Genomic DNA, 27587 nt, shown 5'->3' on the forward strand with positions numbered 1-27587 from the left:
TACTTACACTTAAGAATCCAAATTTTCAGGAGCTACAGGTTCCATTTTTTATTTTCCCCCAAGAGCTGGACCACCAGGGCACACAATAGCTAGTGAGGTGAGAGTTCTGAGCAATGAGCACTGTTGCTTTGGGGAGACACTGCTCCAGCTCTGTCACCAGTCACACATCACTGGCAGGGAGCAGATCACTCCACACCACATTAACCCTTCATCCTCACTCAGGTTCAGCACTTGTAGCTTAGGCAGTGAGACAAGCCCAAAGATGTGCCTTGGTCTTCTCCTCCCATGAGATCTCAAATCAACTCCAGGATGTTGAATCTCTCTCTTCCTTGAAAACTGATCTATGTACTAAGAAATATGCACTTTCAAATTTGAATAGAAATTGTTTTAATTTTATATTCCCTCATCTAAATCCAAATTTCTAATGTAGCTTCAGCTAAATTAGTGGGTAAGGGAATTTTCACTTATTAAGGTCGAAGGGAAGGACTGATCTTTGTCACTGAGTTCTCTCCATGCTTTCTTCCCATCCTTGGCTTGTAGCCTTCCAATAGCCTAGAGGTGTTCCTATAATAACAGGGCCATCTAGTGGTAAAATTCACTTTAAAAGCTAACTCCATTTTTTGTAAACACTTCACATAGTTTGCCCAGGGTTACCTGTCATCTTGTTCTGTCAGAATTGCTTGCCTGTCTTTGAAAAAGCAAAAACCTCCAACTACTTTCAGAGTTTCAACAGCTCATAAATATTTGGCTTTTTAAATTACTCATTTCCTTATTAAAGAGAGTATTTCAAGCTGAGTTTGCTTAATTGCTATACTGTCTTTTGGTGACAATTCTGTTCTCCTTTCCCACTGTTTTTCAGAAAGAATCCACAATGAAGACTGAAGTTTAGTGCAACAAAGTGCAGTTTGAGAGACAGTCTAAAGTAGCAATTAAACTTGCTTTCATATACATATATGCACACACACACAAATATATATATATATATATATAAAATATAATTGTAATTGATGAATTTTTAAATCCATCATGCTTTCTGAAATCAAACAACAAACTGTAATGTAATCTTGTTCTTAAATTCTAAGCACCTTCATCTCACCTGGGGAAAGAAGTTACCGCCTCTTTGGCTTAATTAAAAAAAAAGTTTGGTAAAAAGATGGCAATGATTGAAGGACATAATAATGAGAAAGATCCTCTCCTAGAGTTCCTGTAGGATTGACTCTTGGTCCCTTTAGACTCTCGTGGTTAATATGAACTCAAAACTAACACCTTCCCCTGCACACAGCTGAAATAAAAAATGTCTTTGTGTATGACCTAATCACACCCCAGTTTACAGCATCCCACTGTTCTGCTCTTCTCAAGCTTCTTCAGTGAGTTATGTATTATGAAACCAACAGGGTTTTACTGGGCAAGTAATTAAGCATTACATATTTATATACAGAAAAGGGAATTGCCCTTTTATTTAATCACTTCTGTGACTACTTAGAAATCTATAATGAACTCACTGTACTGTGCTGTCTTTAACAGGGTTTCACGAGATACTCTGACCTATTTCACTGCCAGTTCAGCCCAGGTCTCTGCAGGAGGAGAGGGAAAGCCCTGCAGGGCAGGAGCTGCAGCAGTGCCCTTACCAGTGTGACTATTGCACATTCTGCTGTCAGCTGCGCCGCGCTGAAGAGCGTCCGGACAAAACGGTAGATGTGCTTGTGGTCAGGGTCGTGCTTGTAGTAGTCATCTGGGACCTCCTCCCGCTGAAACAAAGTTCTTGGAGTTACTGAAAAGCTGCTTACTTAACACTGACTCCAAATGAGCTTGTTTCACACTCATTTCCTGTCACAGATTTATACCCTGAAAGAAGCAGCCCTGCAATACTGCAAACATTCCAAGCAAAACACAGGAGCTTTAGCTGGTCTCTCTTTTCTGAACACTTGTTTGATCTGTAGGTGTAGGGCCAACAGGAAAGAGCATGAACTACCATCATCACTGCTAGGTGCTAACTATTGTCCATGGAACATTCTTCACACTGAAAGAGATGTAAAAAAAAAAAACAACTTCTCCCTGCAAGAAAAATCACAGGTATATGCACACCAGGGAAACAATGGCTCTTCAAAAGGCAAAATTAACAGACTTCATGAGATTCCTTTTCCAGCTGAGGAAGCACTGAAGAACACATGGCAGTAATTCTGTCACAGGTAGCACTAGAAGGTAATTTACACTGCCTTCACAGGACTCATTCTTGAGAGACTCCAGAAAGACAACAAAACTAATGAACAACTGGATTTAACTCTGACACAGTGCTAAACTGCTTCTGAACACAGGGGAGAAGCTCAGAAATAAACAGTCCATAAAAACAATCCTAAAGTAAGTGTTTGAGATATGTTCTGATACTTAGCACTTTTTCTGGAGGGATGAAACTTCAAGAGCTCCAGCTCTGCACACTGGTTCTGCAAGACTGATACTGAATGGACTTCTTCTACAGTCCAAGTTAGACCTGCAGCATGGTCAGCACAGCAGCTGAGAACAGCACAGCTGCTTGACACCAAGCTAGCAGTTGAAAGGTAAGCAAAGCAGTGTTTTCCTGTGGTTTTGTAGTTTGAAATAACTGGGGAGCATTGTCAAGTAAAGTGCAGATGTAAGTTAACTTAGTGCTGCCCACACAGCCTTCTAATACACCACTGAGCAACAGAGGTTACCTCTGCAGGGGGGCCATGCAGCATGAGGAACAGCATGAGCAGGAACACTGCTCACTCCTGTGCTACACGTGGTACAAAAGCACATCTGAAGTACATTTTTGTTGACTGGATGTCCTGAGGTAACCCAAAATGGTATTGTATTCCTCATCCATCTGTGCCCAAAATCTCACTGTGTCTTAAGGACCTGCTGGGGATGGGTGGATGCTGTCCCAGGTGCTTTTAGGCTTGGCTCTGGAAGGCAGCTGGGCCCTGCTGCTGTGTGAGCTTGGCTTTGCCAGCTGCCTGGTCTTGCCTTGAGCACAGGATTTGCCCATTTTGGGTTCTCTTTTTGGTGTTTTTTTCCCTGGTCTCAGAGAGACTGCTGTTAGTGGCTTTCTCATCTTGGGAAGGGTATTTCTGGCATTTTGGGTCTGTCCTTGATCCCCCAGGATGTGAGATCCAGCAGTTTGGTTTTCAGCACTTATTTACTGTTAATCTTTGACTGTTGCTGTTTTGTTTGTTAGTAAACTGTTATTTTTTCACTTACATCTACTTGTGTTCATTCCTTATTGGTGGAAAGGAATTGGTTGAACCTATACACAGAGGCAACTTATTCCAGAGTGTTTTCCTTTTAAATTGTCTCAAACCAAGGCACTGGAAGTGAGAAAGGAAGCACTAAGACTCGTGTTTGTGACTAAATCCATGATACTGGTACCTGGGTCCCATTAGGGTCAGCAGAGCTGGGTTTGGACTCCTTGTGACTGCATCTTTAGAAGACAAGGTGTTCAGAGATTGCTTCTGCTAATTAACCTTCCTGAAGGAACAGCAGGTACCCAGGCAAAACACCATTGCTATAGAAACTAACAAGCCATGTGTGCCTTTCCCTCACAAGTATGACAATCAGCCCTAACTCTATTTCTGGCTGTTTGCTGCAGGAAGATAGAAGAGACCTTTAAGTGTTCCCCAGAGGACACAATGATTGTCTTCTCATTTAATAGGAGGGAGGCTATAAGAAAGGATCAAAGGATGTCAGGTTGTTAAATAAAGAAATTGTCTGATGGAGCTCATCTTACATAATTTTGAGTGCGAAACAACAGATTCAGGCATTTCAAATTGTGGGAGAGGTTTTACAGTGACTTCTCTGAGCCAGAGAGAAGTCTGATAAGAGGATCCATGTTTACCCCTGAAAGAATTGCCTACCAAGGTCATTGACACAGAAACCAAGAAAGAGAGGAGGATAAGTAAGAGCAACCTGCAACTCTATTCCAATAAGCACTCTGTTTGTCTCTTCTGACCAATGAGTAAAGTGTAAACTTAAAAGTTTTTTTAAGAATGTATAAAAAGCATGCATGCTAGAATAAAAAAGGATTTGAAGCTGCTGAAAATTGAGTGTTTTGTATTGTGATCATATCGACCACAACATTAAAATAATTTTGGTCCACACTTTTTGCTCTGAAGTGCTACAATCCATACAAGAAATCTTGAATATAGCTCTTGTCCTGAAGTTCTTTTTTTAAAAAATTGAATAAAGAGTTTATTTATATTGCACTGTACAATTCCTTGCACAGCCAGTCCTATTTTAGGATGAAACTTTAACAAACTTAAAATATTAACTTGTTTATTAAAATCTGTTTATTAACAATTGAGATCCACAAAATAGGTTCTCCTGCATTCATTCAGGTAAGTCCCAGAGCAAATTCAATTTTTAAAGCTGCTGGATCTTTACTAAATTGATTTCACATGAAAAACAAAGTAAGTGGTTCTGTAGGACAGGCATTAAGCTAGGGGTGCTCAAACTGGATGTGAAAATCACACGCTCCACTCTTGAGCTTCCCTGTACTATGAGGTTTTGCATCTTTAGGAGTGTCTGAAAAGGTGAACCAGGACCAGTCACATTAAAATCACACCCTGAATGCTCCTTGCTGTTACTGCAAGCACATTTGCCTTAAAATGTTGCCTTTCCAGTTTTTCAAGAGCCATGCTCACTGTTGCCTACTTTGTGTGATGCTCCATGTACTACATTCTCCTGTCTGCAGTCATGTAAAAGGTTAGGCACATACCTACCAACCAGGCCTTCCTAAAGAAACAGAAAACACTTCTAATAAAGCAGTTATTAAAGAGGGGGAGAAGAGAGACAGACAAGAAACTTCAGACATGGAATACAAAAGAACTGGGCACATGATTGTTTCTGTTTATAGTAAAAGCATAAAAATCAACATACTTTGTAACATTTAGACTGGGCTCTATTCATGATCCAGCTGATCTCAAAAGTCACTGCTTGCACTTTGTATTATGTATAAAGACATAATTTAAGATCAATTTGATTGTGGCCTGGTGCTAATACATTTTTATGACTTATACCATATAAATCAAGATGTTACTGACATACACTCAGAGGACAAAAAAATTACTTACTGTGAGAGGGTGAGATTTTTCATCAAAAATATCCAATGATCTGTCTGAATCTCTACAAAACAAAAGTCTCCAGTTTAGCAATAAGACTTAATTGGTAATACTATGTTCCACTAAAAATCATTGTTCATTAAAAAGGATCAAGGGACATATTTCATAGTTCAGCTTTTCCTATAATATGGAATGGAGCTACCTTGTATTTTTGCAAAGCATTTAATGGTGAGTCCTTACAATTAAATATTTAAGATGCTAAACAATGAATAGCTTTCCATGCTCCAAAATGTGAAACTAGGTGAAACTCATTAATAGCATTACTTCAAAAAGTCAGCTCTAATTCAGAAGCCTATGCTGGAACTAGCTGTAATGGCAAAAGTGATTTGCACATGGACAGAGTGTTCCTTCACCCATCAAAACTAATCCATACCTCTGTACTCAGGAAAAGCTGAACAAAGTCCAAAGGCTGATTTGTGATGAGTTAACTGTGTTTTCCTCCCTCCCTGTTTTGGAGTTTTATGTGCCACTGGATGGGTGCATTACTGACCCTTCCACAGCTGCTCAAGAGGGGGTAGAAAGAGAAAACACATCCAGCACACAGTGCCAGAGTTTTCACCTCCTTTAAGTTTCACCAGCTGTCACTGAAGTGACCAAGACCATATCTGACTCTATGATCTTGAGAGTTTTTTCCTAGTCTTAGTGATTCTATGATTTTATGCCTGGTTCCAAAAGAAAGTCATTCTATTTCAGCAAAGGAAGAGTTCACTCACCTGTTCTTTATATGGTAGAATATTGCTAATGTTACACTAAAAAAAAAGAAAAGAAAAGAAGACTTAACAAAGCATTTTCCATGCACACTATTCCACTGCAAAAGCTGTCATTCAGTGGAATGTTAAAAATCCATTTTGCAGTGACCTCCTCTCCCATCCTCATGCACTACACATCTCATTTCTGATGTTTAACTGTTTGGACAGAAATTGGCCAAATCAAATCTGCCTGCCAAACTACTTTTACAGTCATTGTACAGATATCTGTGCAACAAAAGTAAGTGTTAAGTGACATTTTCAACATATACCTTCATTTAGGGCAAATGCAGACTATACCCAACTAAAATGTGAGTAAGTTCTCCTTGGAGTTACATATACCATTGCAGAGATTCTGCAGATGTTTTAACCCTGTCTAGTTGTCTAACTTAGAAACTGTCTAAAAATAAGGGAATTATAAAGATGGTATTATACCAGCAGAATCCAAGAAGTGGCTAAGAACAGATTTCAGTCTCTGCTAAGTAAAGCAATAGGTTTCATATATTAACACTCATCTACTGTGGAAAATTTCAGCTTCTTTACTCGTGGTGGTAACAGGAACATTGCCATCACAGGAACCTATCATGAACAGTTCTGATCTGCTGTCAGCTGTACAAAATGTACACCGTCATTTCAAAATGGTACAAGCATAAGCTTTTAGGCTTTTGTTTTGTTTTTCTCTAGAAAAAGAGAAGTGACGTGCTGCATACCTTTGTCTGAACCCAAATTTTAAAGTAACAAATCAACTTAGACATTTCCAAACTCTACTACACTATTAAATCTGTAAAGCCTTCTAGGCCTCAATGTACTTGATAAAACTCTCTTCTCAATTCTCAGCTGGTATCATCTAAGTGCAAATAATTGACTTTCTGGTACCCAGAAAAATAGTTCCAGCAGCCATTTACACTGAAGAACATAATTATCACCTACCTAAAACAACAAATACGTGAAGAAAAGGCAGAAAGGCCAGAACTAAACCCTAAGTCAACAACATGCTGGTTTTCCACAACTAGAGGGCAGACTAACATCACTGCAAAGTACCAAACACAGCCCTACAACTTTTCCTGCAACTCCACACAAAATCCATTTCAAGTTTTCCCAGGTCAAGAATTTCTTGATGTGGCTTTCAGTGTGACCTAAACTCCCCATCTCAAAACGCTTTCAAACCCACATGTGGAAACCCATGGCACTGGGACGGAACCGGGCGAGAGCAGCGCCAAGAAAACGCTGGAAACGCCCTGGAAACGCTCGAGGCGCTGCGCCCAGCTCTTCAACAGGCTGGCTGCACAGAAGTGACAGCAGCAGCATTTGCTTGAGGACCATGCTTCAGATGCAGAAGATATGGATACATGGAAAGGAAGTGTCCAGAACCAGTGAAAAGTGCCAAAGCGCCAGGCCTTTGCCCAAGATGCAGAAAAAAGGGAACACTATGCAGATCAATGTTATTCCAAATATGATATAGACAGAAATCATCTATTGTGAAAAGTGCTTCCCACCATGTAAAGATAAAAGTATTAGTAATGATTCAATTACCCAAAAAATCCCAGAAGACAGAGCATTTGGGAAATGTCAATCAGATCCTATCTATGGGGTCATCAGCTGACTCCCCAATGGTTCAGAGTTCTAGGGATTGTTGGTACTGAGTTTGTAACCTTTGTTATTTTTGGTTTTTATAAGTAATACTGATAAATAGTGATTGTTGTTAACGTTATATGAATGCTTTATAAAAGTTGTCTTAACCCCTTCAAACACTTCCTGTTGATAAGTTGATCATAATCAGACTTTTTTGTTAAGAATTACTATTATGGTATTGTAATATTTGCAGCCAGCTTTTATGTGTTTTACTATCTCTTTGTGTGATCACCTACAAGACACATGTCTCTTCAGGATCTTGCCTTTTTGTTTCTTAACTACTCGTATGTTTGGTCTGTTTTTAACTACTCATACGTTTGGGTTGTTTTTTTTTTTTTAATCCACACTGCCAGTTTCATGGTTTTCTTCAGTTATTATTACAGAGGTACTCCAGCAGAGAGTTCAGTTGTAACATTAACTTCTCTTTTTTGAGTATTAATTTTGTACTGGGTAATCAATCTTTCATTCAGCTGAAGAAGAGATTTGCTGTGTTTGAAGAATCTCTATCCTGACAGAAACTTTGGAGGGATTCAATTACTTGATGGTTTGATTGGTTTTTAACCCTAAGGTTTCTTATTCATATAACTGTTATTTTTAAGAGTCTTGTTTTAAAATGTGTTAAGTGATACCCACCAATTAGAGTTCGGGCTCTGGCCAAGCTCTAGCTCTGCTTGGATGGAGTGACTGATAATCAACCCAGATGTTTTCTGCATCAAAACAATTGGTAATTTGACCATATATGACAGCTGAGCCTATTTTCAGAGGGAGTTTGGAGAAACATGAATCTGGACATGATTTCTCCAGTTTTCTGTTGTTTTAAGGTTTATCAGCTGTCACAGACTCTGGGATGACAGTTCATTGTTGTAGTGCTTGGTAACTGTATGATTTCACCTGTGGTATTGATTATGTGTATTATCTAATTGATTCCTAATTGCTGTGAGTTTCTTCTTTACTACATGCATTGTTTTGCTCTTAATGTTTTCTCCTGTTCATAACCAAAGAATATTAGTAATAGCAACTTATGTTGGTATCTTATATTTCTCTGCAATTTTGCAAAACAGAATTGATCCATGTTTTATTTTCACATCAGGACTCATTCTTCACCTCCAGGATTTTGAGAAAATCCTCCAGTCCCTGCAGGAACATGGATTTGTTTGTGTTTTAACAGGTACAAAGTCCAGGTGGATTTCAGTGAAGAATGTGAAACTCTACCAAGTGCAAGAAAATGCTGACCAGTCCACAAGCAGGGAAGAAGACACACAGATGTGGGCTGCACAGACATTTGAACCCTTGTGCTTTGTTCACAGAGATTGTGGACTTCGGGTTTCTTCATTGGTGTGAGAATCAGTGATGTTGTAGAATTTTTGTTAGATGATAGCTTAAGCAAAATATGGGGTGGTGTGGTCAAATGTGTGTCTGCCAGATGGTTGACAAAGTTGTCAATGCAGGGTTTATGGTTGAAACAAGGGGAGTTTGGACCAAATTTCTCCCTGAGGCTCTTTATGAACCTCAAGAATTGTAAATTCTTGGCTCAGTGAAGGTGGGTTTCTGTATAGTATTTAGTCTTCCTGGGTCAAAACAAAATAAGGACAAAATAACAGATGTGACCCCAAATCACATTATATACAGAAATGTGACATCTTGGTGCAATTTCACAGCAAGGATGATCACACCATCCACCAGGGTTCCATTGCAGTTACCACAAGGAGTCTTTTTCATTTGTGGGACAAAATTTGGCCTGCCAGCCCATCCAATGTCTAAGGTGGTCCATGCAGCATTGGGAGACTTTCTTTACTGACACCCAACATGACAATGATAAGGGAACAACGATGTAGAGGGAAAAGATCTGTCGGTTGATACAACCCCAGTTGTGATGACAATGTTAATACATGGAAAAAAATCCAGAGATTTATAACAGCTTCTGCCACAGGCAGCTGCAGGAGCAACCCTGAAGCAATTGGATCAAATGGGGTGTTAACTGAGTAAGCACTCTCGTGCTATCTCTCTGGCACTGAGCAATTTATTAGCTGGTGTTCAAGGTGTGAGACAGGTGACTCTGCAAAACAGAGTGGCAACTCATTATCTTTTGTTAGGGCATGGACATGGATGTGAGGAATTTGAAGGAATGTGTTGCATGAATTTGTCTATCATTCAAAATCTATTCGTGAAAGCACACAACAGTTAGAAGATGGAGTGGCCAGACTCAGGGAAGAGAATGGGTCATGGCTGGGGTGTGTTCAGTTGATTTAATCTTGCACCAGCATGGAGAGAATTTGTGAAGAAAGGTGTGTACGTACTGATTGGTGTCACAGTCCTTTTCACATTTGTGCCACGTCTGCTTTAGCGTGTCCGATGGCTGATGGATGAGGCTGCCAAAGGAGTGGTTTTGGTTCAGAGAGAAGGGGGAGATGTGGAAACCCAGGGCACTGGGAATATTTCTCTGTCTGCTCTGGGGTCCCCTGACCCCCAGGGGAGCACTGACTTTGACCCTCATTCATGGAGAAAATTTCCTAGACTTCAAATAGACTAGAATCCACAAAAGTGTGAAACAGATTACAGAAAGTAGTGTAGGTGTATCACTTGGTGAGAAATTTAGGTTTAGGGATTTTTAGTATGTTCTGGATGGAAGCAAGATGGAGAGCACAGGGTGTTGTCCTGGGTTTCTCTTTCATGCTTCTTCTTCATGGGTTTGGGTGGCATTTTGTAATTGGGCAGAAAAGTCTGCACTGGGGGCTCTCTGGGATCAGTTATTGGGTTAAAAGGGAAAATAATCTAGGTGTCAGTTCTTAATTGGATAATTTAGCCTTAAAAGACCTTGTAAAAAGAGATTGTTGGCCATTTTGTGCCTTCTAATGAAAAGCTGCCAGATCACAGTAGGGAGAGTTTTACTGATAAGAAATAATAAACGCCTGAGTCCCAACATGAATTACTGTCTCAAGTGCCTTCAGTGCAGACCCAGAGAAACCCACAGCCACAGTGCTGACACACTTCTGCACTGCCTCAAGTGCACAATGAGAACAGCTTTGAAACAGGACAGCTCTGTGACTGAAACAAGAGCTCCCTCCAGCAGTCAATTACCCAGAGCTCCACACCCTTTCCATGACCAACCTGCAGCAGCAGTGCTGTGCTTCTCTCATTTCAAGGGTGTAGCTGCTTTGGAACAGACAAGACCCCCAGAAAATCCCAAATAACCCTTACAATGCCACTCTTACAAGCCCTTGGTGATGAGAAGGGTCCTTACCACTTTATTGTGCTTCTAAGGTTAGGCTGGCTGACGGTGCTGTCATCTATAAATATTGTTGAGCATGAACTGTATTTTTTTGTAAGCTGCCCAGGAGAAACCTTGGGGGAAAAAAAGAAAACAAGAACTGAAATACATTCAAGAAGAGGGATTCTGTAAGCTTTTGTTTAGCACACTGCATTCTGGCTTTACACCTCAAGTGGTTGCTACTGCAATGTAAGCTACCCTGCAGCCATCTAGTTCCTTTGTCTAAGATAAATTTATAAACCATCCCTTGTAATACACAACATGATTTTAGATAATTTACAGCAGAAACAGCTGAGCTAAAGCAGCAAGTCCTGATTTCCAGTTCTCTCCCATTCCATTCTCAGTTAGTGTCTCAGTCTTCCTTCTGTGATGTACTCTATTAGGTTTCCCTGTGACTCCACCTTCTCCCTTCTTTTACACCCTACACCTTTCCAGTTTCTGGTTATCCAGTTTAACATTTGAGGGTTTGTCATGTTACCATTTCAAAGAAAAAAAACCTTTTCCTGACATGGCTCCCTTCACACATGTCTTGTTTAGCATCTGCAATCTGGAAGCAGAGTACTGCTATTACCCTTACTTTTACCATTATTATTTAGAGCTAGTAATATACTCCATCATCCATCCTAATCCTGACCATTCTGTACTGTAAGAAATCCTTCAATATAACCCTCCCCAGGCTTCCCTGAGCATTTGCAGAGAATGCCTTGCACTAGAGGTAGGACATCATAATTGAGGGAGGAATTTCAATCAAACAATTCAAGATTCATTAGTTTTCACCACAGTTTTTTTAAATGCCTGGTCTAAAATTTGAAAATCTTCAATATGAAAATGCTGACACCCTTCAAAATTCAACAGCTGCCTGGGAATATCTCCCATTCCAGCTGAAGTTTGCCAGCAAAAACACTCCAATCACACTTCACCTTGGTACTGGCAGACCAAAGCTGGAATTATATTAAAGACAGAGAGAAAGAAAGAAAAGAGAAAAGAATCAACCCCCACTCCCTTGCATTATCATGCAAAATAAGAGACTTGAAATACCATTATCTTACCAGTACTTTATCAGTAGACACTTTTGATATTTTTAAGCTTTGTTACTAACTTCCATTCTTACCTTTACTAGCCAATTATTTTTTTATCCACCTATTAGTGACATTCCATCTTTTTTGTTTTGGCTGTTTTTTTAGTAAGTGAAGTTCCAAACCAACTAATATTTGTGGAAGAAGCTCAGAGCGTAATTTCAGATTTTAAAACTAATGGAGAATCACTTGATTATCATACTGATGATATTTGCTCATTATTCTCTTTTCACACTGGATACACTTTTTAAAATAAGTCCTTTTTAAAATAAGCAATACTCAAGCAGCAAATCATTCAAGACTTGCCATCTTGGCTGAGAAATTAATGCAGTTTTATTTCTTGTTTAAAAAAATACAGACAGGTTGGCTTATATTTTCTTTGTTACTGTTCTGAAATACTTAGAACTGACCAAAAAAAATTCATTTTTATTCTTTTGAAATCAGCCATTCTATGCTTTGTGATATTGGGCTTGCTTATTGCTTAGAGACAGGCAAAGATAATTCAGTTTTACCCTTCTAAGGAAGATTTGGAACATGTGTAAGATTATATACCTAGAACTACTACAGTTGTTTCCTTGAATTTGTCTTTGGCCCAATATCCTCATATTATTTACACAGAATCCAGTTTACTTACATGATTTATATGGTTACTCTTCCTTTTCTCTCGCACTAGAAAGAAGGAAAAATAATGTGAACTGAAAGGTTTCCCAATTTACATTCGATAAAGCAATTCTATTAATCTAGTTTTCTAAAGTATGGGAGTATTAAAAGTTTCAAATTTTATTTTAGGTGTCTTGAAAAGTAGTTTGAGGAAAAGATACCATGTTTTATCAAGCTAGTAAGCTACATACTCCTTCTGTCTACCCACATGTTCATTTAGGAACAACTACTCCTCATCACACTAAGGGGAAAAACGTCTCTGCTTTGAACAGATGCTGTGGATCATGAAAACCAGGAGGATTTCAGACACTTCAAACAGCCAATGTCCAACATCCAACAGCAAACAGAAGCAGAACCAGCCCACCCTGAGCCTGCCAAAGGCACACAAGGAGGAAGTGAGGTGCCCAGCATTATTTAGCTCTCTCTCCCTCCATTACAGAAGGTAAAAGGGTATTTCACTGTACAGAAGATGCTGGCACAAGCTGTGCACCTATTTACCATACAACTGCAACCTTGTCATTTCATCATTTTAAACTGGGTTAGTCTTTCAAAAGAGACTGCAAGGTTAAACTTGCAGCTGTGACAGCAGCAATACAACAGAGTGTCAGGGAGAGCTGCACACATGCACAAAGTATACAAATGTGACCTGCATGGACAGGCACCTCTCCACAGTTCTAACCTCAGATCATCACCACTTTTTAGCAGGACACATACCCTTACACTTTTAGAAAAACTGACAATTGGAAAAGAGTATCCACATTTTTTTAGTCTTTTTTCATAAATTAAAACTCATAATCCTGATAACATCTCACTGAGAGAGAACTTATAGGTATTAATTCTGCTTATTCTATGGAAGGTCAACTAAAGTAGAACGAGGGGCATTAGAAAATAAGTTATTCTGCCTGACTTCTCCATAAGAATTAATTAATTTAATACAAACTGCAGAGAACAGTTTAATAGTTACTACCTCACCCATTTTCTGCATGAACACAAATCTACACAATTCAATACATTGCACTTGAAGAAATCCAGATGAAATTTAGAAGCAATACTACCCCAAGAAGGCTGTTCTCGTGGCTGGAGCATTTCAGAGCAGGGCTGGAAGGCTGCACAGTGACTGCTCATGAGCTCTGGCAGTGTGAGCTGCACCTCCAGCACTGCTCCTCTCAGAGGTGTCTGAAATGAGCAGTCAGGCCCCCTGGCTGCCTGAACACCGACCTCAGAGGCCCCACAAAAAAAGGTCTGTGCATCTCTTTGGTATCCTCTCCTCTGGAGAACTGGGCTAGCCTTGTTCCTACTGCTCACAGATTACCTGAGCCCTGCAAAGGTGATACAACTGACAACTCTACCACTTGCCACAAGACTGAAGCACGACAGCAACTGACAGACCTGTCAAAATAATTATTTTCTGTGGCAAAGCTGTGCCAAGTTAAAAGACACACTGCAGCTTTCCATCAACACATGCAACCTCAAGTGCATCACTTCCCTAGCAAAACAGTGCTTCAAACAAGAACCAGCCATAAAAGCAACAGAAGCATTTAAAAAAGATTAAACAGCTGAAACTCTGTTTTAGTTGCAACTTCAAAATGTCCTATTGTCAGAATTTGACAAAAGAATTTTTATATGTGCAATATAGAAATGCCTCCACTTTTTAACAGCCTTTTGGAATGCACAAGCTATGGCAATTGTTTCAAAACTGAGTTATGAGAAAAACACAGGATGTGCAAAGAAATTGAAAATTGAGTTATTACTTAAATACATGATCTGCAAAGAAATTGAGAATCCCAATACATCTATATAATTAAAACTGGGATTGGAGAATATTTATCCTCTGAAACTATTAAAACAGTTTAAAACAACATATTCAAAAGCAACCAGACTACTGGCTTAGGCTTATTACTTATTACAGAAAAATTAATTTTTTTTTCAATTACAACTTTCTTACTTTAAAACAATTTTTGAAACAGTCCTTGGTCATTAAAAAACCCACCATTGCTTGAAACTTGAATTACACTAATGAAGACAGCCTTGCTCCTTCACACTAGTAAGAACTGCACTCTGAAATCTGATTGTTAAGCATTTTAAAGATCAAGTGATTTAAAGTGTTAAGTAAAATAGTCTACAAACAAGTTTCTGTGTAAATACATAAATTACTAATCCCTATGCTTTGAAAGAATTGAAGCACTGTTCTTGAGCTGTTACTTTTGGTTACTTTTCCAATTTTTTCATTTTCTTCGTTAAATTGGAAAAAAACCCTTAGCTTACCATCTGTTTGTGACTTGCTCAGGAAAATTGTGCTTGCTCTGGGATGATCAGATGGATTAGATTCCAAGGCTAAATCTGAGATAGGAAGGACAAAAAAAGGGAGATATTTTTAATAAAAGATAACTGCAACAATTCCCACCCATCCTTAAAGTTCTCAAGCACAGTAATGGAAACATGATCAAACCCATGTAGACTGGGCTGTCTCCCTGAAACAGAACTGTACTTTTGCCAAGATTAATAAAAATTTTACATTTTTCCCTCTGAGAAAAAAAACCCAAAAAACTGGACAGGGAGATCTCAAAAATCCATTTATCTTCAAAAGTCAATCTGTGCCCCTGCATGTCAGGGTAGCTGGCTGTGGGACATGTGCTCAGTAGTGAGCAGAAAGCTAGAAATTTATCAAGAGAAGAAATAATTTTAAAAAATCATACCAAAGCAACAAAAATTATCACTGCTGATCTTTCCCTCTATGCTTTATGTACCAAATACAGCAGGAAACAATCTCTGTGGTCTTACAAAAGAACCTAATATTTACAGTGCTGATAAATATCAAAACATGGAGCTTACACTATTCAGTTCTTTTGGAATTTCAAATAAACCTTGTAAAGCTAAAAGAGAGTTACTGAAGAACCAAATTACTGCTTTAATCCTTTGCCACAACAGAGCAGTGATGGCTTTAGAAGAGGATATATACTCCCTCAGATTGAGATGGAAGTGATCGCAAAAGTTTGTTGATGAAATTGTGAGCATCATGATGAAATTCTGAGCTGCCTTAGCTCTGACAGCAGAAACAGCTGCTCTGAGGAAGTCAGGCTACAGGCACAGTGACTTATGGAACACATGAACAGAATCATCTAGGACTGTGATGCTCTAAGTCCTGGGAAGAGCAACCTGGCATCCATGTACAGTTGTCACTCTTAGGCCACGCCAGCCATACAAGCACACACACTCCTGCATGAGCATTGCACTCTGAACTGTTCAAGCTGGGACACCAACACAGCTTCCACACCCCTAAAAAGAAAAGCCAGCTAAGAATCACCATCAACTTTTAATTAAAAAACCCATAATCTTTCCTGCACCCAACCAACAGAGCTCTGCCAAACCACAAAGTGCCTGGGTGCTGCTTTTGACTGTGTGAATGTTTGTGCCACAGCCGCCGTGCACCAGCAAGGGAATGGAACTGCACGGGTCCCCAAAACTCCTCCTTCCAGATTCCCACTGGGAATGCACAACATTGCTGTCCAGACATCCATGTTTTCCACGCACTGGGCTTTACCACACTGCTGATCTTGGCACTGCTCCAGGATGCGGACCACTGTAATTTTGGATCTCTACTGTTTAAGTAGCCAACATCTGTTCAGGACCACCAAACCAAGACTGTTCAAAAGGGAATCCCCTCTCCTCTCAAAAAGACCAGAGTCAGCCATGAAAGGAGACCATCTTGTAAAGTTTTAAAAAGTTAATTTACAAAACCAGTATTTCCATTGTCACCATACTGTGCTCATTCACAGCACACAGTGAACAGATACCTGAATTTATTCATGCAGTAAAATGTAAAATGTCCTGGCTTAGATGCCCTAGAGTGGAATTTGCCTCACAACTCATACCTCGAGTACTTCTGATACACAGTTGATTCTCTGAAAAAATAAAAAACCCAGCATGCAATAGCATGCCATATTGCCACATTTTAAGTACCACTTGTAGCATCTTAACAAAAAACTTGTCCACAAGTCTGACAAGTTTCTAACACTGATTTAACAAAATCACATTTAAGAGACAGTATACAGCTTCTAATGCTAGCACTGCATTAACAAACTCAACACAAACAGTGATTCAGAAGTGGAAGTATTTTGCCAGCCTGTAAGTAACTCAAGTATCATCAGCAGGCCAATCAAGACTGCAATATGCAGACTTAAAATACAGATTATTATCAGCAAGTTATGATGCAAACAGAGCAAATGACTGAGAACTTACTTATTTACAGTTCAGCAGCAACTTTTAGAATAACTGGGTAAGTCACGTTAGGACGACTCTCAGAGGTCTCCAGTTCAACCTCTTGCTGAAAACAGAATCAGCTTTTGGTAGAACATGAGGCTGTTCAAGGGTTTACTGAGCTGAGCCTTGAAAACTTCCAATGAGGGTCCACAGAGCCTAGATCACCTTTCCCATTTGGGGACTAATGTCTACAGGGCTATGAGACTCACTATGGAATGGGAGGGAAGAGCTTGTAGGACTGTACAAGTCTTGGGCCATATTTAGGGAAAGGCAGCGAGGAAAACTGGGGAGGAAAAAGCACAGGAAAACTGAAGGAAAAGGGCACTGAAGTCAGTAACTCCTAACACAGGACTCTTTCTCCTTGCTGAATTTCATAGGGTTGGTGTTGGGACAGCGTCCAGGTCCCTCTGAATAAGCAGCCTCCAGCACACTGCCTGTTGGCTGTCATCTGCAACTGGGGCATCCTCCATCACCTCCTCCAGGTCACTGATAAACATTAAGCAGGACAGATGCTTTCTTTCCCAGGGAAGAGACAATACAGGATAACACCCATCCTCCCTCGCCTCATTAAAAAAATACACTACTATCTTGACTTCCCTATGGTTTTGATTTACTTTGAAACCACGTGACTTGTTAATGCTCAATTCTTACATTGCTTCTGCCTCTCGTTGTGCTCTGCCAGTCCCTGTATCCATGCCCCTCACATGCCAGAAATCGGGTCTAAGACTAAAAGCACAAGAAGGAACATAACCAACTTTCATCCCAGACAAGATGTCTCTGCAATGTCTCTTGTCATTCCAGCCAAGAAGATCCACAGCACTGCAGCACGCACCGAGCGACACAAAATTGACAAGGCCACATGAGTCAACCCCCTGAGCCAAGCAGACCCACACGGTCAAGGAGAGGAACAGAACTGAAAGGATCATAGACCTCACTGGCTCCAGTTCCATACTGGTTCTGCCAGACACTTTCTGCTGGATGAAGGCAGGTGTATCAGCAGCCACAGCACATGAAACCCACAACACAGATTATACAACCACAGTTAAGGTACTAATAGTCCAGGACACATCACACAGTTCCCAGTATGAAATCCCACCAGAAATGATCAAGACCAACTGTAGCTGGGTTTGTTATTCCAGGATAACATGGCCCGATCAGACACAGTGTACCTGCTTTGGTCTGGCAAGAGACTGCAAAGAAAGATGCATTGAACAGACCACCTTCCCGCAGCTTTCCCCTTAGAAGCTGCCAGAGAACTTTAACCATCCTGCCTGTGCCATTTTCCCTGGACAATGCTTTTTTCTAAGCAATGGAAAAAGCAGTCATGTGATTTGCTCGTCCTGAACTGCCAATGTTGCTCATGAAGTACCAAAAAGCAACAGCAATACAGCCGAAGGAAACATAAGGCAAGAGGCAGATAAGGGCATGAGCAGAGGTAAAATTTAATGGGAAACAGCAAAAGAAAAGGCAGAGGAAGAGATAAATCTGTCTGCAAACAATTTGACTCACAACCAAGCACAACTCCTAATACTTCATCCTGGCAGCACTTATGAGTCCAAAGCCAAGATACTAGCCCTGAAGGGAAGAGTAAGTCCTGAGTAGGAGCTGCATCAGAAGTTGTATGACAGAAAACTCAAGCTTCACAGTAAGCTAACAGAAAAAGAAAGCATGTATGACACAGGGTAAACAGGAATAATGGGAATTAAAACATACAGAAAAAAGAAAGAGAGAAATTAAAGGATGATATAAAAAGCAAGAAAACAGCCCCAGAACATTTTTGTTTCAGAGGCTATTAACTCAAATCAAAACACTTTCTATCAGACCCTCACATTTACTGATAAAGAGGTGAGCCACCAGAAATTAGGTCTATGAGAGGAGGACAACAATGCTGCTACACAAGGGCCCTTCACCAGTCTGAGAACAGTGTGTTAAGAACAACCTTCCCCCTTATTTCCCTGCATGCTCAGAGCCATTTACTCATGTGTACTACCAAGCTGGTCAGATCCCCCTGAGCGTGCTGCCCCCGCCACCGCTCCCCCTCTGAGGAATCCCTTGCAGCTGGCCTGCACTGCAGACAAGCCCAGCCACCTCTGCTGCTGCTGCTGTGCACACACAGTCCCCACAGGACAGCACAGCACAGCGACTTTACAGGCAATCCTCTGCCCCAGCTCAGCATCTTGCATCCTTTCCATAACACAAAATCTACATGAAGACTTTATCCATGCCATGTCAGAATGTGTGTAGGTTTTAGGAATTTATTATGCTAGCTACTTATCTATGGTTTACACACATCCATGGGTGACTTCTAATTATTACACACACATTTTACACATTGCATCCTGCTACATGTATTATCCTGTGAATAAAGCTGACAGTCAAAGACGACACTAAGTAGCAGCCCTTTGACAATTTCACTACTCCAGAACAATAAACTATTGCATTTCCTTTAACAGTTTTAGCCTCATCCTTTGCTTCGCTAGACAGCAGTAACATTTTGATACAGCACAACTTTAAAGCATTAAATAAAACAATAAATTCTTTGCTGTAAATTGTGTTTTGTCACTTGCTCAATGACTTACTAGCTGTGACTAATGCTTGAGTTCCCCCTAAATTTCATTACCTTATACTATAAAGATGCAAGCCACTTAACACTGCCAATAAAGATGTAAAAAATAAAACAAATTAGATGAGCAAATCTGCCAATCCATTTCAGAAAGTCCGTTATTCCTAACAATAATTTTATACAAAATTATTTCCCCTTCAAATTATGTTACTCTATTTTTTTTCCCAGAACCTTTTAGGAAAAAGTTACAACTCTGGTTTCTACATTTAACCTGCTTTGTTTATTTGTCCCAGCCACTCCAAATGCACCAGAGAGGCCAGCACACATAGCCTGCTTTCTATTTGCAACTCTCCCTGTTGAGAGATTGTTAAAAGATTATTTCTAAATATTGTGAATTTACACAATGGACAAAGAAGGACATTTTATAGCTATTTAATAGATATCAATTAATTTTTATGACACTACTACAGAAGCAGTAATATCATCACCAATACCTAGCACATATCTAAGTACACGCTGCTGTTTTGGAAGGATGCAGAAATCACTTCAATATACAATACAACAAACTCTTAATTAGGAAGGAATTATTTACTCTTTTACACCACACTCCAGAGCTGGAATGGAGAAACTGACAGAGTAAACATTTCAAATTTGCTATTAAAATCAGAAGACTTTAGAAAGCAAAAATGCAGATAAATATTAAACACTGGATGGAGACCACCTAGGGTTTAAGGAATCTGTAAATTTCTGTGGACTAAAAAAAAAAATCAATACCATATTAATATGTGTTCTTTCATCTCTCAAAGTGCAGGAGTAAGCACACAAGTCTGTACAGCCTCCCCAGGGCATCCCAAAATGTTCCTATTGCACCCCGCTCACAGTCCCTGCTGGGGAAACACGGCTGAGATCTCTTCCACACAACACAACACAACACCCACCCTCCCTTTCTGGGACCAAACAGAGCCAGGAGGCTTCCACACATTTCCTGATGTACCTGCCAGGGTTACAGGCACTTCTACAGATTTTAGCCAAGGCAGGGTATCAGTGCCCCAAATTCCACAGCAAAAGCAGGACAAGTTAAAACAGCAGTAAACAAGATGCCCCTACGATTTTATCTTTGAACTAGCAGGAAAACAGTAGCTCATAAGCTAGATTGTGGAAGTAATTAATGTTTTGTTAGGGATGTGTTCCTGTACTGCATTTAATTTAGGACCATTTAAAGGACAATGAGAAAGAATTAGTTCTATGCTGTCACTTTTTATTCCCCACACCGACCTTCACACATAACACAACTCTATCACCAGAGGTTAAAGTCAAAGTCCACAGCTCTAATTTTCTAACTGATAAGCCAAAACAAAAAAAAAAACCAAACCAAACCAAACAAAAAAACAAAAACAACCCCAAACCACCAAACCATACCATACCAAACCAAATTTTGGTATACATTAAAGAGCAATCAAATTTTAGACTCTTAGATCCATGCTGACAACAGCAGGCATAAGGAAAGCCTTCCCATAACACTCTCACATGTTCTCTGCCTCGCTTCCAAGCCATGGTTCAGAAAGCAGAACAGGCGAGCACCACAAATTCCAGTCTCAGGCTGTGTCTGCAGGTGACCAAAGCAAGGCACACTGCAGTGTCTGCTGGTGTCACATGCCACCTGAAGGACTGGCACGTGGTACATTTTTCACCTCTTCCAATTGCTCGCATTTGCAAACTTCAAATGAAGCCCGGACCTTACCTGCAGTTTGTTCTGTAAATAACTACCCACATAACAAAACATGTACAAGAGCTTTACAGAAAAACTTGTTTTAGTCTTTGAAAGTTACTGGCATTCAGGAGTTCATTATCTGAGCCTGACTGACACATTTCATAAGAAGCCAGTGTTAGTTTTCACTAAACTGGAAAAAAATCAACAATGTTTGATTACTGCAACGATTTGAGATCTTTCCAGAACCCCAAACAGAAGCAAAGCTGTGCTATGCACACACAGCCCGTCAAACAGTGTAGAATGCTGCTTGGCTGTTAGGGGGATTTTTATGTAAGCTGTCAAGGTAATCCTGATATTCACATCACCTGCAAGGAAGACCTTCAATTTTATTCACCTGGCTTTACTACAGATTTAAATACATAGCACCAAGTTTCTTTAAGTCAGTACCATCCTCACTTATCTCTTGAAATCAAAACATTCAGAGTTTTCTTCTGAAAACATTATTTTTCCAGTGAGTGAAATAAAAGTGCACATTGAAACTCTAGATGTAATGCAAAAAAAAAAAACCCAGATAGGTTTAAAAATCTCAACATAAACTTGCTGGCAAGGATAGACAGATGCAAGGTCTGGGTTCTTCATGTTTGGTAGAATTTCCCTCCTGCCTCCCACAGTAACTTCTTCCTTCTCCCTGTATGTGGAAGAAGCACGACTAGAAATGTAATTTAATGTGCAATATGAATCTGGGAGGAGTAGGGTTTTGTGTTTTGTTGGCTGTGCAAGAGTTCATTCCCTGTTAGTCAGCTTTTTGGTATGACCTCACCACAATGATCACACTTGAGAGAACACATACTTCTAGCCACTGAACTTCTGTAGTTCTACATCTACCCTGCAGGTAGGAGGGAAAACAGCAAATCTCCTAAAGAAAACCAGCAGAGGATAAGGATGCTAGAGGTAAGTCACACAGAATCAGTTAAAAAAAAAAAAAAAAGAAAAAAGTTCAGATTAAAATGAATTCAGTTTCCTTAGTTCTGCAAGCCTCATCAAACCCCTCTGATTATATATTTCCTTTCAATACCTGTTATGCTGAAAGCCTGAAAAACACACCAGAAACACAAATCAGTCTCCCTCCACATGAGCTTCATGTACATGTGTTCTATACTTAAACTATTCTTAAAAACCTAAGGTTTACTTGCTTGCTGCAAAAGTCTCCAAGACTTACTGAAGAGAAAAAAAGGAGGATTCCTTAGTTGCCAGCAGTATCCAAGCATAAAAACAGAAATACAAGTATTATGCTGTAGCAAGGAATTATTTTATTTCAAATTCCCAATTCTATAGGTAAATTTCATTGCTGCTCCTTGATGCCTTTGTGATTCAGTGATTTCCACTACAGGTACTTCACAGATTGTTTCTAGAGGCCATGGCATCAAGCTTCTTAAGGTAACAACATGAAAGGTGTTTCAGGCTTACAGAAAGTCTGTGATCTTGACAAATATGAAGTATTGGACTATCTGCAATTGCTACAAACACCTCTGTAATGAATGCCTAGTCAGTTTTTGGAAAGGGAGACTGACAGCTATGGAGAACCAAGAGGGAGTCTAAGTTAGGTGAAAAACTCGGTGACTACAAGGAAAAAAGGAGAGGGAATACTAAGAAAAGGCACCAGAGCATCATTTGGTTTTTAGATCTGGCTTCATGTTTGTCCAAATAGACAACAGTATTTGTCAACCTATGCAGCTACAAATCTTTAAATAGAGAGGTACAAAAACCAACACAAAATGGTTAAGTCTTCCCTGCGACAAAACTGTTGGCATTAAAAAGCTGATTCTTTGCACAAAATGTTTTAACTTAACTAACATTTTAACTAGGATTTAAAAAAACACCCAACAACAAACCAACCCCAAACTAAAAAAAAAAAATAAACCAGGAAAAAAACCTCCACCCACATGCCTGAAATAAGATGAAATTATATAAGAGAAACAAATGAACAGTATTTAGACCTTCTGCAAGGAGATTTACAGAGAACCTGGTATAGACAACCAGATCACAGACAATCAATATATCCAAATATCTGTTCAACTTCAACACTGTTTAATAACTTCAGCATGCAGACAACCTGAAGCTTTCAAGAGTTACTCAAGGCACTAGCCAGGTAAACCTCACTTACTACACCCCTCTTCAAAGTCCTCTTCCATTTGCTTTCCCATCTAACCTGTGTGTGATGATCACATCCCACTCAGCTCCTCTCCCGATCCCATATGCTGTTCCCTCTCATCCTTGACTGTCCTTTCCCAGAAAATGGGAATGGAGAATGACTGTCTTGTCATTCTCCATCTCCAGCTATTCAGGTGAGGGTACCAGGTCACTTTGTCCCCCCACTTCAGTAGGGCAGCACTCGTCCCCATGGTTCAAGGCACTCAAACCTCTGCTCAAACTCAGTGAACAGCAGCACGGCAGGGAGATGATTTCAAGTACAAGTGAGAAACATCTGCCAAGCAAGGTCTCGTTCTAGTTTTATCCAAGGATCAAAGAATTTTTGAAGTAGTAGATATATGTTTAAACATAGGGATCTAGCAAGAAAGTGTCAGCCATAAGAAGTTCTTTCCCTAAATAACAAGAAAAAAATCTCAAGGAAAACAAAAAAAAGAAGCACAAAATAAAGATTAGCAGACACTCATTCGGAGGGGAAAACCCAAACAACCAAGCAAACACCAAACCAGTCACCACAGCCCACTAAAGGGCACACTAAGATGAAAGAGCTACTATTACTAAAACTAGATAGGAAAGCCTTTGTGGTCAATGCAAACTGTGTTGAACTGTTCATTTAAGGAACACTTAATGCTCAGCTGAAAAGTCAGCTAGCTGCTTTAGATTCATGGTAGACTTTGATATTTAATATTAGCAGTAGGCATGAAACTTATTGGAAGAAATTTCTGTTTTCAAAGTTATGTTTATTCCCTATTTACTTAATCCAACTTGCCTTAGCTTATCAAGCCACAAATACAGGCTTATTTCTTGTTTGGAGAAAGCGTGCACCAAACAGGTTATGGCTCAGGATCTTGAGAGCCATAAAATACAAGGTCATGCTTTAAATTCTCTTAGTAGAGGATCTGACAAACCTTTCCTGTTTGAATTAACCTTTGCTGAAACATGAGGCTTTCAGTTTTACTGTGTGTTTTACCTCCATTCCACCTACCACTGCTTTTTTGTCATACATAAATACCACATTGTAGTTTGTGTAATTCTCACATTTTAAGAAAGTGAGAATTTTCTTGTTTCCTTCTGATCTGATACAGACAATCCAAGCAGTGCTGACTGGACAGTAGTGCCTGTTAAGGATAGAGTGCTGGAGAAGCTACAGAATAATCCTCACTAAGAGCACAGACCTGTGAGGAAGACATTCCACTTGCTATGGAAGAGCAACACAAAGCTATGAAACAACACAAAACAAAAAGGCCAAAGCTCAGATGGTAATTTCTGCATTCCTGATACAACCAAAACATTTAATTTTAGCAAAACAAGTGCAAAAGTACTTAAGACAGACTTTACAACAACAAACAACATAGAGGTAGAAACTTAAGGAATGAAGCATCTCCATCCCATTGGGATGCCAGCTTTCAGATATATTTAGCTGTTTTCTTAGAAACTCCTAGAACTGAGCAGCATGGAAGAAAAATAGCCAAAATGATCTTGACATTTTTCCTTGCAGCTTTCTCTTTTCCCCCTGCCAAAGGATTCAAGATAAGGGCAGTCAGTAGGTTCTCACCCTCCCATTATAGACTAGGTTTGCATCTTAGCCTATGATCTTATGCAATAACCAACTACAGAAATACATTCTATCCCCGAAATGAAAATAATACTTTCTAGTAGTCAAGAGCACAGAAACATGCAGGCTGTCTGCATGGTTTGGGTATGCCAACAGCTTTTACATCCTACAGTTTAAGAGGAATAAGCATAGCTATCTGGTCTATTACAGATTTATTCTTTCATAGGAGGTACTAAATTAAACAAATAGCTGTCTCACTTCTAACTTCTTCATAAAGTCTGGATCATAACACTTGATTTCAGACTTCATAAGTAGTACTTTACATTTTGAACTTCTTCGATTCTATCCAGGGAATGCTTTGCAACATTCAAAAATCAACACAATAAGTTTTACTTTTAAAATTGACCATCCTGAATTTTATTTTAATAAAGGTATCAAACTTTGATACTTACTGCACACCTAAAGAGTTGTATCAATCAGAAAACTTCAAATATCATCTATCACTTGCAGCAGATCAACTTTGGAGGGCAATAGTGAATCACATACCACTGTAAAAGTGGTCTTTAAAATCATCTTAAACATATACCACTTATGCAATTCTAATTCTAGGATTATCTCCTGCCTGAAGACTCAAGTTTCTATAGCCACAAAAGTAAAATTTGTGATAGACAGCTAGTATCTCATTCTTGGACAATACACTCTTATTCAGGCTTGCAAATTAAAAAAAAATTAATACATCTCTACTTCAAGGCCAGTCCTGAAACAGGGATGAGTTCACAATTAAATCTGTTACTTAGCACAGCTGACATGATCACGTACTAAAGATTCAAACAAATACAACCCTTATTCCTGAGGAGATTTGTTCAGCTTAGGCATTTTTGCTTGGCTTATTAGAATCTTTAGAGAGTTTAGCTCCTCCTCCCCTAATGAGTTGAGAGAGTTCTGTAATAATCTCCCTGCAAAAATAAAGGTTTATTTCTCCTAGGCAGCAAACATAATTTCTACTACTGCACAGCTGTCTCAGAGGAGCTCCAAGGGGCTGACTGCTCCATCTCATTTCTGGAACAGCTGCACCATATGGTGCTGTGCAGAACCCTGCAAGTTGAATAACTCCATTTCTGAAGGTCTCCTCACACTCTTCTGCAATGAGTCTTGATAGCAAAAATTTTTTTAAGTTGAAGAAGAGCACACATTACAGTGATTATTGCTATTGTATAGAGTGCTGGAGAAGCTACAGAATAATCCTCACTAAGAGCACAGACCTGTGAGGAAGACATTCCACTTGCTATGGAAGAGCAACACAAAGCTATGAAACAACACAAAACAAAAAGGCCAAAGCTCAGATGGTAATTTCTGCAGTAGGCATGAAACAAATATATATGAAACAAATATAATGTACACCGTACATTAAAGATGTCAGGCAGACTATCTTTTTCCAAGCGAATCTTTTTCGCATAGGTGTGGCTATAATTGCAAAGATGTTTGTTAATTAAACTAAGTTTTGAATATCATGAGGTGCTAGACTGCACCGTGCGGCTGCAGCAGCAGCAGGAGCACCCCGAACCTGTTACACGCGTGGGGAGCCCCTCGGGCAGCACGGCCCCGCGGCTCTGCCGGCCCGGCAGGAGATGCCCACAGAGCGGCTCTGCGAGGTACCAGCGCTCCGGGCGTCACTGCGAGCCATCTGAGCAGCACACACGTACCTTCCCATGAGTCCAAGGAAAGCAAACTGGGAACACCGAGAGCTACGAGACAAGGAGCGCCGGTGTCACGAGTCCACAGTTACAACCCCGCACAGCCAGAGTATAAATTACTCACGTCCAGCACGGTGATGTCATATGCTCACAATCTTTGTAATTCTTAATTCCCTTACTCCCCACACACCCTCTTCCTTCCTCCTGTTCAACAGAGACTGGAAATGCAGCAGCTTTTGCCATCTGCCCGAACACTACGGCCGAGTCATGACTCCATAGTTAGGGAGAAAGGAGCAGCCAGACTTCTCCGCCTCAGCCAGGAGCACCCGGGGGCTCTGCCACGTTCTCCTCTTGCTCCCCGACCCCCTCTGCGAGATCCGGGCAGGGCCGGGCGCTGCCCGGCAGGGGAGGCGCTCCCGGCCCGGGCGGGGACTCGCCGAGCGGCCTCAGGCTCGTCCCGCGGGCGGAGGTCCCGGCCCGCAGCCGGACCCGCCGGGGCAGTGCCGGCGCCGTGACAGCCGCGGGGAACTTTGGCTGGGGCGCGGCGCGGGCCGAGCCCCGCGGGGCCGGAGGGACCGCGCTGCCCCCGCCGCCGGACAAAGGGGCCGCGCCTCGGGCCGCCGGTGCCCCCGGGGTGCCCGCCCGGGCGGAGCGGGGGCACCGAGGGCACAGGGATGCGGTGCCCGGCGCTCCTCGCCCGCCCGCCGCTCACCATCCGGGAACTCCCGGTCGCTGATGTGCTGGAGGTGGGGGCCGCCGCCGCCGCCGGGATCCGAGTCCCCCGACTCGGCCTCCGCCGACCCCAAGCCGCCGCCGCCGCCGCCGCCGCCCGCTGCCGCCGCCTGGTACGCGTCCGCCCAGCGATCGGGCCCCGGCGCTGCCCCTCCGCCACCGCCGCGAGCCCGGCTGAGCTTGGGGCTGGCGTCCGGGGATACGCAGCAGGTGACGGTGTTGCCCATGGAGCTCGGAGCTCCCCCGCCGGGCCCCGGCTGCGCGGCTCCGGGCTGGGCCGGGGGAGGGGAGGCGGGCGCAGGGCGGGTCGGAGCGCGGGGCGGGCTCAGCGCCTCCGCCCCCGCCCCGGC

The 27587-nt window shown here is 41.1% G+C and overlaps 1 protein-coding gene across 1 annotated transcript in view; it reads right to left on the reverse strand.

Moving 5' to 3' along the window:
• CCNYL1 (cyclin Y like 1) overlaps nt 1-27587 on the reverse strand; it is a 36112-nt gene extending 8525 nt beyond the window's left edge. The window contains exons 1-7 of the mRNA XM_064717695.1: nt 27218-27587; nt 14780-14854; nt 12489-12523; nt 10752-10852; nt 5846-5881; nt 5085-5136; nt 1629-1748 (exon numbers count right to left, since the gene is read on the reverse strand). Of these exons, the coding sequence (XP_064573765.1) occupies nt 1629-1748; nt 5085-5136; nt 5846-5881; nt 10752-10852; nt 12489-12523; nt 14780-14854; nt 27218-27464 (666 nt within the window). The 5' untranslated portion in view covers nt 27465-27587. The remainder of the gene's footprint in view (nt 1-1628; nt 1749-5084; nt 5137-5845; nt 5882-10751; nt 10853-12488; nt 12524-14779; nt 14855-27217) is intronic.

The sequence above is a fragment of the Zonotrichia leucophrys genome, chromosome 7 (assembly GCF_028769735.1).
Source record: "Zonotrichia leucophrys gambelii isolate GWCS_2022_RI chromosome 7, RI_Zleu_2.0, whole genome shotgun sequence".
Classification (NCBI taxonomy): domain Eukaryota; kingdom Metazoa; phylum Chordata; class Aves; order Passeriformes; family Passerellidae; genus Zonotrichia; species Zonotrichia leucophrys.